This window comes from Lepidochelys kempii, chromosome 16, assembly GCF_965140265.1.
Source record: "Lepidochelys kempii isolate rLepKem1 chromosome 16, rLepKem1.hap2, whole genome shotgun sequence".
Taxonomy (NCBI): Eukaryota; Metazoa; Chordata; order Testudines; family Cheloniidae; genus Lepidochelys; species Lepidochelys kempii.
Window position 1 is genome coordinate 8,760,495 of NC_133271.1, and position 12,290 is coordinate 8,772,784.

The 12,290-nt window shown below is 48.2% G+C and overlaps 1 protein-coding gene across 1 annotated transcript in view; it reads left to right on the forward strand.

Annotated features, from left to right (window-relative positions):
- Window positions 1-313: 313 nt before the first annotated feature.
- NPDC1 (neural proliferation, differentiation and control 1) overlaps window positions 314-12,290 on the forward strand; it is a 124,756-nt gene continuing 112,779 nt past the window's right edge. Inside the window, exon 1 of the mRNA XM_073314302.1 lies at window positions 314-542. Coding sequence (XP_073170403.1) covers window positions 446-542 — 97 coding nt within the window. The 5' untranslated portion in view covers window positions 314-445. The remainder of the gene's footprint in view (window positions 543-12,290) is intronic.

Consider the following 12,290-nt stretch of genomic DNA (forward strand, 5'->3'; position numbering starts at 1 on the left):
GGGGGGCAGGTCCCCAGTATCCTGGGGCAGCAGTGAGTTGGGGGGCAGGTCCCCAGTATCCTGGGGCAGCAGCTCCGGGGCTGATCCCGGGGCAGCAGCGAGTTGGAGCCGGGGTGGGCAGGGCAGGAATGAGCTGGGGCACTGGGGGCAGGTTCCCAGCGCAGCCCCCTGCCCCGGGGCCGCCGCGGCCCGCACCTGTTCCCGCCCCCCGCCCTGCAGCGCGCCCCGGTGGCCAGCGCGGTGGGTGGGTCCGGTTCTCCCGGCCCCGGGGCGCGCATGCCGGGCCCGGCGCTGTGCGGGCGGTGCCGGGATTGGCCCGCCCCCGCTCCCGCTCCCCGCCCGGCACACGGACTCCTCGCAGCTCCGGCGGTGGCCGCCGCGCTCTCCCTCCCGCCCCCGCGCCCGGCCGGACCCCGCTGCAATGAGTCCCCGGCGCTGCTGAAGGATGGTGGCGGCCCGCAGAGCGCCTGCCCCCCGGCTCGGAGCCCTCCTCCTCCGCGGGATCGTCCTCGGAGCCTGCCTGCTGCGGCCCGGCAAACCAGGTGAGGGGCCGGGCGGGGAGAGCCCGGCTCCGCTGCGCCAGCAGCTGGGGCGGGGTGCGGGGTTCGCGGCTCCCTGCGGGGCGCGGTCTGTGGGTGAGGCTGCGGGGCACGGCGGGTGCGGCGTGTTCCTGCGGGGGGCTGATTTAATGGGGAGGCTGCAGGGAGTGGGGCTGGGCGGTGCATCCTGGTGCAGCCGGACACAGGGTTTGCAGAGTCCCGTGGGCCGCGCAGGGCGCTGGCTGTGGGAGCTTTTCCTTGTGCTCCCTTCATGTCGGAGAGCCTGAGGGGGGCCGCGAGGTGAGCCCCTGGCTCGCCCCCCGTGGGCGCAGGCTCCCGCCCCCGGAGGGGACCGGCTGGCTGGGAAACACAGGGGAGTGCTGGCTCCGCCACCTCCTCCTCGGTTGAGGGCAGGGGATGAGGGGGGCTGCGGTGCTTTTCGACCTCGGGAGACTGCACTGAAGGCCAGCAGGAGCCGGGCTACTGTATTAACTCAGCCCTGCGCCGCACGCCCAGCTGCAGAGTGTCACAAGAGCCTTACCCAGAAGCAGAGGAGGGCTGAAGAGAGTCCCAGAGCTGTTCAGGACAGAAGGGTCCCCCTCAGTGGGATGTCCCTCCCCGGGGGGATTCATACAAGAGCAACAATGCCGGGGAAGGGGAGGGCGGAATGAGGGCTAGGACCCCAAAGCCCTGTGGTTCCCAGGGTCGTTTTAGTTGTAAACCTCCTTGTAGCGGTGGGAATCGCTCCCCACTCCAATGGCTCCTGACCAGTAATGCACCAGCACGGGTCAAAAAATGCCCCTGTCTGGAAGATGTGTGACCCCTTTGCCTATAGGAGGATAGCTGAGAAATAGGATGGTGACCAAGTCTTGGGTTTAGCTATTTCCTTCTCTAAAGTCTTAAATGACATGGTTCGTGAGGATCTAAACCAATCTGAAAATAAACCTTCCCAAGCCTTGTGGTCAGTCCCTAGCGTAGAGGAGAGAGGATAGTGCTTACACAGCCGGAATGTGGTGCGGCAATGAACCCAGCTGCTTCAGTCTCTCTCTGTGTGTGGATCTATTCGGAGAACCAGGAAATCTCATGACGATACAGATGTTTGTATAGCTGTGTGTGACCAGGAAGAGATGGCTCTTAATGTCCAGTATAAAGAATTTTTAAGTTACTATAAAACACAAGCAGTGTGAATTTTAATATGAATAGTTAAGGGCTTCTGAATGTTTGACCAGTGTCTGTCCATGAGCCTCCCTGAGAGGACCATCCAGCATGTTGTTGACCAGACCAAAACTTCAGATCTGTAATAAGACTTCAGATTTAACCAGAATGACATAATATTGGTCGCCTCCACACAGCTCTCAGGGGAACAGAAGGCCAATATTTTCCTCTGCAAGTTAACTAAAAACTTGTGAATTCACCAGTATAAACTTCTTAAAAATCAGGTTAATTTACCCAGGAAAACCGGTCTGTCCATTCCTGAGACAGGGGACTTTATGTGTGTAAGGTGTTCGGGGCAGAATTTGGGTTTGTACAAAAGTTTTTGTGTTAGTGGTGTCTCTCCTCTCCAGTGCAGCATATGGATCTGTTTCTGACATCCTTAAGTTGAATAGTACCTGACTCTATGAGTAGTGGACTAAGGTACTATCCAGCGTGAAGAAGGGTGGCAGAATCTGACCCTTTAGGGATATGTCTACACAGCCCATGGCAGGAGCCTCCCCGCCTGGGTCTCTGGACTCAGGTTAGCTTGTGCTAGAGTTCTAAAAATACCGCTTCGGAGTTGTGGCTCAGGCTGGAACTCGGGCTCTTGAAGCCTACAGAGAGGGACTTCAAAGCTCCGTCTACACAGCGATTTGTAGAGCTCTAGCCCAAGTCCATCAGCCTGGGCTGGGAGGCTCGCTGCTGTGTAGATGTACACTTAGGGTATGTCTACAGAGGCCAGGACAGCGCCTCATGGTGCGCTGGTCATTATGAAGTGGGCTAATATAGCAATGGAATGGCTAGTGACTTTCCCTATAGGTTTGATCCTATATATTTATCATCACATGCTGGACCTTACTCCTTCCTAGAATCCCAATGACTAAAATGGGATTCCTCAATGGAGGAATTGTCCATGCATGAAGGATCAGACCCTGCAACCCTCCATCTAACCTTTGAATGAGTAGAAGGTGACTTATGCAGAGGGAGAATAAATACATAGTAATCATGTCTAAGTTACTTCTTACAGGCTTTGTAAGCCAAGCCTTTGATAATTTAATAAAAATAAGAGTTCTCCGTTAGTAATGTGTTCAGATAGTCAGGAGTCACTGGCAATTAGTGCTATTTGCTGTAAATCTTTACACTTGGGTGGTTCTGTTTGCTGAAATATTACAAGATGCTTGTACCCGTGGATCTATTTTCAGACTAGTGGGAGAGTATTCATCCTGCACTGGGTCAGGTTCTTGTTTCTGTATCAGAGCTGGGAGGAGCCTGACAAGCCCTAGCTTTGTTTAAAAAGTAGAGCTATTTTAACAATGAGCTAACAGTCTTGCTGAACTGTGCCTGCCCAAGCACAAAAATTGCTCATCCACCCTGTGTTCTGATGACTGATCAAGAACAAAATATGCACTAAAAAAAAACAAAACAAAACTACTCACTGAAATTCCTCACTTTGAGAGAGTAGAATTGTCAGCTACAATGGTTAAAAGAGGTTTCCCCTATTTTCCCCTTAAAGAAATTAAGTGGACTTTTTGCCCATCATAGTAACCTCTGCTGTCTTCTTTCGGCAGTGACAAGTTTGGTGAAGGAGCTTGTTTTGTAGGATTTGAAGTTCATGTGTGTGCTGTGTTCATTTGAAAACTGGCTGATTTCTAGTGGCACAGAGCATAGGAATAGACTAAAAACTAGAGAGTTGCAGAGCCTTGGCTCTGAATTTCAGAGTGTATTAATGCACAGACACCAGTCCTGTGAGAGCCACTTCAGTTCCAAGAGTTCATGTATTTGGACTGTGGAAGTGCTGATTTCTGGGGCTTCAGGAGGTTGCTCTTCAGTCACATGCCAAACCTGTACACGGTGTTTGTAATTTCTGGCTAATATTGATGACGGAAAGTCAACAAAAAGGCAGTGTCCTTGGTTTATGAGAGAGATTTTTACAGTGGAATCAGTGCTGGCGTTTGGGGGTAGCAAGCAGAGCAATTGCCCGGGGCCTCACGCAGAGGCAATGCGTCTGGGGGGACATGCAGGGTCATGTGCCCCCGCAGATTTGCTGCTTGGCTTGTACTGAGCATGCTCACACAGATGGAGCATGCTCAATTATACTGCTGAAGCCAGATGCCCTCACTCTGCCCCTTCCCCACTATCAGCGGTCATCTCTGGCCCCATGCCACAGGGGCCCCGCAAGTGTGGCGGGGCTCGGGCTTTTTGGCTTCAGCGGGGTGGGGGGCCCGCTCCTTAGTTACTGCCCTGGGCCCCAGCAAGTCTAATGCTGGCCCTGAGTGGAATGTAAGCAGTTTCTATCTCATCAGTAGAAAGTACATAAAAAGCTTTCTTCTTATCCAGGGAGTGCCCACTGACATTTCACAGTGCCAGTGTGCTCCTGTAGGATCTTCAGTACTGTGTCTTAGGTGACCCATAATTGTCCTGTCTAGTCGTTCTGTGCTGGAGGGATGGGCACTATCAGGCAGAGATGTGAGGGGAGGCAGAGGTGGTATAGTTAAGTGTGGGTGGATGGAGAGTGATGAGTTGGTAAAGGATAGGGTTGGGTCTTCAGATTGTCATCATGTCTGCGGATGATCCTTCTCAGCTGAGTTTGGAAAACTCAGAAGCCCCGATTTTTAAAGGTATTTAGGTGTTGCTGTGCACAGCTCGCAATGCCTATGTCTCATTTTCAAAAGTGACTTAGGCTCCTAAGTGCCTAAATCCCATCAACTATCAATGGAATTTTGGCTTCTAAGAGCAATACTCCCTTTAAAAATGTGATATTTAGGCTCCTAAATCAGTTAGGTGTAACACTGAGTGCAGCAGTGCCTAAATACTTTTAAAAATCTAGCCCTAACTCTACCAGCCAAAGGATGATATGAAAAATTGGAAGGGAATGGGAGAGAGAATGCTGGAGGATGCATCATCTCCAGTGTCTTGGCTGCTATCCATAGCTTTCTCCCAGTAGCAGATGTAATTCCAGTCTGTTTCTCTGTAGCCCAGGTGTTTTGGACTAGCAGTATTGAAACTGACCAGCGTTTGGTCAGTTTCAGCATGGGGATGGGAGTGTCTGCTCAGGTGCTCTCTAAGCTAAGATGTAGTGTTTTCAAAAAACCTCATGAATAGATTATCAATGGACAGTAAAATTCAGAGGGTTAGTGTGCAGCCTTATCAGAGCAGCAGCAGAAAACAAGGATTAAATGGAAACCTGTTCCTCCGAAACTGCCACCTGAGGCCTGGTTATTTTACCAGTTACTGAGCTTCTGCAGAACAACAAACATTGAACTTCTTTCTAATAGCGCACAACAGCATGGAGGGACTTGTCTTCCAAATGACAAAGGAACACCGTAATCTGCTATCCTTCACTTTCCTTGGAGATGGTTTTTTAGGGATTTGATTAGCACAAACCATGAACAAATGCCAGTGTTGTAGGGTTGATTAATTTCAGGTACTTCTGCATAAGTCCCCTCCCCCAAGATGATTTAATACAACTTAACTTCTAAACTACCACTGGGAGCAGCACTCTCAACCTGACATTTCATTCTTGGGAGGCACCTGTTACCTGAAACCCCACCCATGTTTGCTTTAGGGCATGGCTGGCTGGCTGCCTGTGGTATCCAGATTAGTTCTGTAATAGGTGCTACACGTAAATGTGCATGGGATGGGGGATGCAGTCAGAACTAAATGGTAACTGAATCCTGCTGCTATGCTTCCAGATGTGCTGGGGAGGGGAAATGATGCCTGTTTTGGGACAGAGAGTGGTTTCCCGCTGTGATTTGGTTCACTCAGTGCAACGTTCATGAGAGTGAATGGAGGGGAGTTTAATGTTTTAGGGGCCAGATCAATCTGTGTTTGGGCTGTTTTCCAGTAATGCTTTCGGTTCTAAAATTCCAACCATCCCATGGGAAGAGAGGGTCCTGTTGACAGGAAATCGGTGTTACTCAATGGAATGCATGTTGTGGTTCAGGGGAATATGGAAGACCCAGGATTGTATTTGCATAGTTTGCTGGACTGTTCCTGTAAAGACACCCTGACTGACCTACAAGAACCACTCCCTGATGTTAAAGCACCAGAGAAAGGGAAAAAAGGCCTGGCCTTTATCTTGCTGTAATCTGCCCTCTTGTATCAGGCATGTCACTTGTGTGTGTAGTGGGGGTGAGCCATGCCCTCTGCCTCCTGGGATGTGCTACCCTGATTCAGGGAAGTGGCTTACTAGCCTGTGATGTGGGAACTCTTCTGTGTGGGAGGGGAGAGTTGAGCATTTTAAGGAGGGAAGTCTTACAATAAACATGTCTTCCCATTTTTAGACTCTGGTTTCTGTTTTTCTGCTTTAATTTTCTTGGTACCTTAATTGCAAGGGGCAAAGATGCTAATGCCAGTTTTTCCCCACCTTGATGCCTGGGGGGTGACGGTAAGGTTCTGTCGCTGAGGAAGGCGTGGGGGAAGACTGGCCTTATGTTTAATGGACCACGCTGGGACTCAGGAGATCTGGGCTCAAGTTTCTGGCTCTGACTCCCTGCGTGGTCTGGGAAAGTCTCTTCTCTGTGCCTCAGTGATCTGTAAAATGGGGATAATATTCCTTCCTTTAGATTGAAAGGACTTTGAGGCCAGGACTGTTCCTCTCCTCTCCTCCACCTCACGGGGGGCTTGAGGATAAATACATTAAAGATTGTGAGATGCCCAGATACTGCGGTGCTGGGGGCCATCTAAGTGCCTATGATAACTAGTGAGAAGAGCCTTGGGACTGGTTGTCCTCCCCAGTGACAGGGTTGTGCATGCGACAAAGCTGGTGGCTGTCGTCAGTGGGAACTTACGATGGGAGCCCTGGTTGTGTCTGGCTATTGGGGCGAGAGCTCAGAGTGGGTGCCTGGGAGTCGGGAGACTGAAAACCCGAGACGCCCTTCTTAGTGGAGATCACTGTGGTGAACTTCCAACCCCCAGTAATCATAGAAATTTGAAACTGTAGCCTCAGCCAGCCACTTACTGGGGTGAGCTGAAAGGGAGGAATATATTAAGGTTTGTGCTCCTCTTTTGGCTGTGTTCTGTCTGACACGTTTATTTCTTGAAAGAGGCTTTTATCCTGTTTACATGACAAATTCAGATGTTGCCTGACCTGTTTTCCTGGAACCATTCCATGGAGCACAGGTAAGGTCATGGCATCAGACATCCTGCGGGGATAACTTGATTGACAGGGGAAGAGACTTTTTTAGACTGTTTTTGTTGTTGGTAACATCTATTGAACTTAAACGCCTGAGAAACAGTTAGAGAATCTGAAGATTTGAAACCTTGTCCCTTCTGCCATGGTTGGGGGTTCACAATCCACACCCGGCCATCTAGTAAGTCATTCAGCAAAACCAGACTTGGCATTGCTGGGCTTTTTAAAGTAAAAAACAAGCAAAAAAAGGGGGGAAAAAACACTTGCAGTCCTCTTTTAAAGGGGAAGAGGACCCTGGATTAATACTGACAATCAGAAGTGTTAAAAGTCAAAGTTTGTAGCTCTGTGGAGTTCTAATAGGTTAAAAGACTTGTGGTAAATAAGGCTGAAATGAAATGCTCCTCTTTTTGCCATATAGAGAGCGCTTCATTGCTCATTCCACAGTTCGTCACTCTAGGTACGTTCACAATTACCCTGCTAGGCAATAAAGTGATTTTCAGAAAATAATTCACTGTGACTTTTTTCTTGTCTTTATTGATTTAGGCTTCGGAGATACAGCCCAAAAGAGTACATCTGTAGAAAATCACCACACATGTTATTGATACAGCAATGTCATATGTTCAGAATCTTAAGCCTTCAACAAATCACAGAGAGAACATTCAAACTAATGTTTTTTGGCAAAGCAGACTGAATAGAGAGGACATGAGGAGGGAATTTTTTTGCTTTGAAGAGACATGTTTCAAACCGGAACGAAGAGCCTCTTTGTTAAAATGCAGCCCTAGCCACCATGTAAAAATTGTTATAAAAATAAGATAGCCATGTTTAATCTAATGCACTGTTGGAAACTTCATGTGGAATGTCGAGGGGGTGATGAGGCTGTGTTCCAGTGACAGGTACAATCCAATTGTCAGCAGCCTATATGCCACTGAGATGGTAACTACGTACCCAGCTGCCCAAGACAAGCCTCTGCTGGGCTGGCGGAGAGGTGTGACTCGCAAGATGAGCAAACGCGAGCGAGAACTGATCTGAGCACCGAATGCCTGTGTGTAGGGGGCTACTCTTCCAATGACTCCTTAACATCCAAGAAGCAGTGCATAGAGGAGAAACTCCAGTCAAGCTCTGTTAGGATGGAGTCAAAAGAGCTGGGTTTCTCCATGCTTTTCATTGCTTTTTAGTCTGCATGGTAAGTTGATCCTGAGCTAGGACTGTGAAATTGGAGTGATTTGAGAGTGGCTCTTAAGAGAGCTGCAGAGATCACACAGACAGGCAGGCTCCAAGGTGTAATTATTGCCAGCTATAATTCATGGTTAACCCTGTGCTGCTCGTGCCATTCTGGCTACAGTCCATCAAGTTCCCTGGTGGAGGAAGGGAGTAAGTGGACATATGTACAACTTAACTCTTCATTCCTTCTCATAGGTTATCTTGGAGACACGACACCTTGTAACTAATACAGCACTGAACCGCAACAGGCTAATGGCCCAGGCTGTGGGCTAATGGTACAGGTCGCGGGACTAGCCTAGCAACTAGGTCACTGGACTGCGAGTCAGGAGAGACCTGGGTTCTGTTCCTGGCTTCGCCTCTGACCACTGGTGTGCCTTGGCCAGGTCATTTCCCCTCTCTGTGCCTCGGTTTCACTTCTTACCCTATATCTGTCTAGTGTGTTCAGATAGAAGGAGCAAGTCCCTGCCCCAAAGAGCTTACAATACGCTTGTACAGAGTTTGCTGTTTACATTTTTTAAAGTAGCAGCCGTGTTAGTCTGTATTCGCAAAAAGAAAAGGAGTACTTGTGGCACCTTAGAGACTAACCAATTTATTAGAGCATAAGCTTTCGTGAGCTACAGCTCACTTCATGTAGCTCACGAAAGCTTATGCTCTAATAAATTGGTTAGTCTCTAAGGTGCCACAAGTCCTTCTTTTCTTTTTACATTTTTTAAGTAATTATTTTATTTGTGCTTATTAAGGCAAAATTACAATAAAATGTTAACGTTCTACATAGGACATAATCTGATCCTGGTTGAGTAAACGTTCAAAGAACCTGCCTAAAAATTCTGGTTTGCTGGCAAGGGAGCCCACCTCCTCTGAGCACACTGAGCACATTTCTAAATACCTGTCCTTTTTTGGAGCTTCTCTCGTGTACATACTTGGTGTGAAAGATTTCCCTTTACAAGGACAGTCCATATTTTACTATACCACAATTTCATAGGAAGGGAAAGTCACTTCTTTCTATTAATGTGCAATACAGCGTCTTGCTGCTAACAATAAAAAAAATTAATTTGTCGTTCTGTTTAAAATCTAGATCCTTTACTGGAGCATTAAGGAAGGGGATCAAAAGTCAGGAGCACATTTATTTTCCCCCTGCCCCCAATCAATGGGGAAAATATCTGAAAGCAAAGGAGCTCCCAAGTCAACCCTTACTCCCCATCATCTTCATTTTCATCCAGTGGGAGTAAAATGCTGTCCCTTATAATATTTGACGACTTGTTTCACTGTAACAGGAAGGAAAGTGCTTCAGAGAATGAAATGTCTGCTTTAAAACCGTTTAATGAACAGGTTGAGATCCAGCTGCCACCTACTCTGCAGTCTCCTACTTGCATTTCGCTCTCTGTGATCCACTTCCAATCTTTGCGCTGCAATAATCAGCATCCTTCCCCACTGCTCAATCTCCCCCTTCAAGTGCTATATGAAAGGGTTCGCTGACTCCAATCTCTGCAAAACCATCTCTGGTAAAGGGCTGTCACTCTTTATAGCCCTGGCGTAGGAAATGGAGTTTGAATGGGTTTAATTTAGCTGATTTCCATTTCCCTGGTGCTCTGGGATGCTTTTTGCATATAATCCAGAGCTTCAAATTATGCGCTGAATTGTGCTCCGTATCCCTAATACCTACTAGCACCAAGTGGACGAATTAGTCTGAGGGGGAACTTTGCATCTCACTCCTTTTAACATAATATGGGTATTTTTAAATCTCCACCTCTCCACGGAAACACCCTAAACCCCTGTACGTCTGCTCCATCCCGGTTACTGCAGACAGATCTTAGTCTCCCTCCTGAGGTGGCTGCTCTCGTTGCTATTTAGAGGCAGAAAATGAAGAGGCAGCAATTAGAGTCTACTCTCGTTTGTAAGGCAGCTATGTGTCTATATCGTTATTGCAGGGAGAAGCCTTTCAAAATATAGTGCTGGAACCAGCCCCTTCTGTGGCAGACTTATAGAGCGTAGTATTCTTGAAGAGGTAGGATCTCATTAGAATTGGAAGGCTAAAGGACAGGGCATGGGTGTGGATTCAGCCATAAATGACTCCGTTAATGAGCTGTGAGTTGACAGGCTTTTTTCTTCCTTAAGTTGGCCAAGACATTTCTCAGCCTGTGCATTCTTTCCCTGTGGGGAATTCCTACAATGGCTGCCCCTTAGTTCAAAATACTTCCTGTTGGGATGAGGAAGGACAGATGGAGGGGTGAGTGGCTTTATCTGCAGTGCACATTTGTAATATGGACTTTTATTTCTCTGTTTGTGTTTCACAACAGCTGGTGGGCAGGTCCTGTTGTGGAATTCGTCCTAGCTCCATGGACTCAAAAGGGGCTTCAGAGTAGCAGCTGTGTAAGTCTGTATCTGCAAAAAGAACAGGAGGACTTGTGGCACCTTAGAGACTAACAAATTTATTTGAGCATAAGCTTTCGTGGGCTAAAACCCACTTCATCGGATGCATGCATGCATCCGATGATGAAGTGGGTTTTAGCCCACGAAAGCTTATGCTCAAATAAATATGTTACTCTCTAAGGTGCCACAAGTCCTCCTGTTCTTTTTTCAAAAGGGGCTGTGACAATTAACCTTAGCAAAGGAACTGCCCTGTAGATTGCAAATTCTCAGTGAAGGAACTGGTAGCTTGTATTCCCTACTGCAGAGGCTGGCTGTTTTTCCCTTGTGTTTTTGTAACTCATGTTCTCCTTAAGGGACCGTGGTGATGAGCAAGGTGCCAATGCCCAGGGGAGACCACCCCTCCTTGATAGTAGGTGGGGGTGCTCTCTAGATGCAAAAAGTTTGTGCTGTGATCAGGAAAGGTGCCTCCTGCCGGAGCTACACTGCAGATCTCTGCCGCCGAAGAATGATTCTGGCTTCCTTCATCTCCTCTGCTCCTTACTGACTGTGAGAGCCAGAAGATCATGCAGTCGCCTCCGCAGGGAAAGCCTACTGTGCGTGAGACTAGACTGGACAAAGCCCTAGATAAACCTGCTGTAAGGAACAGCCCTGTGCTGGCCCCTGCAGGGATTGAAATAGCCCCTTAGGCCATCTAGTCCACCTCTCACATCACTGCTCTGTTGGAGGGTGAATGGCTGAGAGGCGGAATGGACACTTCATCTCATTTGGTTGCAGGAATCTGACTAGGTTCTTACATCGTGCCTATCACATAGAATCCAAGTGGCAGCTGGCATCCTGGAGCATCTCTCTTTATTCTAATGATGTAGCCTCGGTTTCTCCTCTCCTCTGCACCCACCTTTCTATGAACAGGGTAAATTATGAGTTAGCAGCTGCTAGAGGGAGAATGGGTGGGTGGAATGAGTAAATTAGCAACAGCTGCTGGAAGGCGGGAGGGTAGGTGGAAATAAATGAGAAAACAAGTGAGAGGCTGATAGTTCTGCTTAGCTCGCTGCCTGGCCTGGGAGAACGGGGAGGTCATCCCTGTTAGATGGAGCTCATTTTAGCGTGGGTCATAGAACAGTGCTGCCTGTCTCCCCATAGGGCCTGCCATGCATGTGAACACTACTTGGGTTAGGGTGGAAGCAGGTTAGTGGCTCAGGACAGAGAAATGGACGACTCTTTTGATTTTGGGAGGCATCTGAGGTTTTGCTCTTCATTAGAGTCTTAGGAGCTAGTTCCTCTTGTGGCAGCCTATCTGCACTAATCCATTTTTCTTACTGCCTGCTCTGGCCCTGCAGGTATTTCCTGGATAATTCCCCTAGGGCAATTTAGTCTTCTGTATGCATGGCTCTTGCCAAAAAGGGGCCTTTTCCCAGCATCTCTGTGAGGCATTTGGTTTGGAAAAAGTTCCCTTACCTCCTTCCACAGGCTCCAGCATGGAAACCAGTTTGTGGGGAAAGTTTGCTTAAAACAGCTCATCTTCTGGGTCATGAGAGCATTAGAAGAGTTAATCAGCTTATACGTCTCCTTTGTGCTTATTTAGTTATGGGAGCATTTGGGGTAGAGAGATTTAAGCATTGGGTTCGCTATAAATGCGGAATCAATTACCAAGCCAGAGAACAACTGCACAGTACAGAACTATTCATTCTCCCCTCTTGTAAATATCCCTGTGTTAGCAGGCTTTGCTTTCTAACCCCAGGGGTTGACATCAGGGCAGGATTTTTCACTGGCCAGCGTGCATGAAAAAACAGAGGTTCTCATTTATTTGGTACCTTCTCCTGCCTCTTTCTGAAATT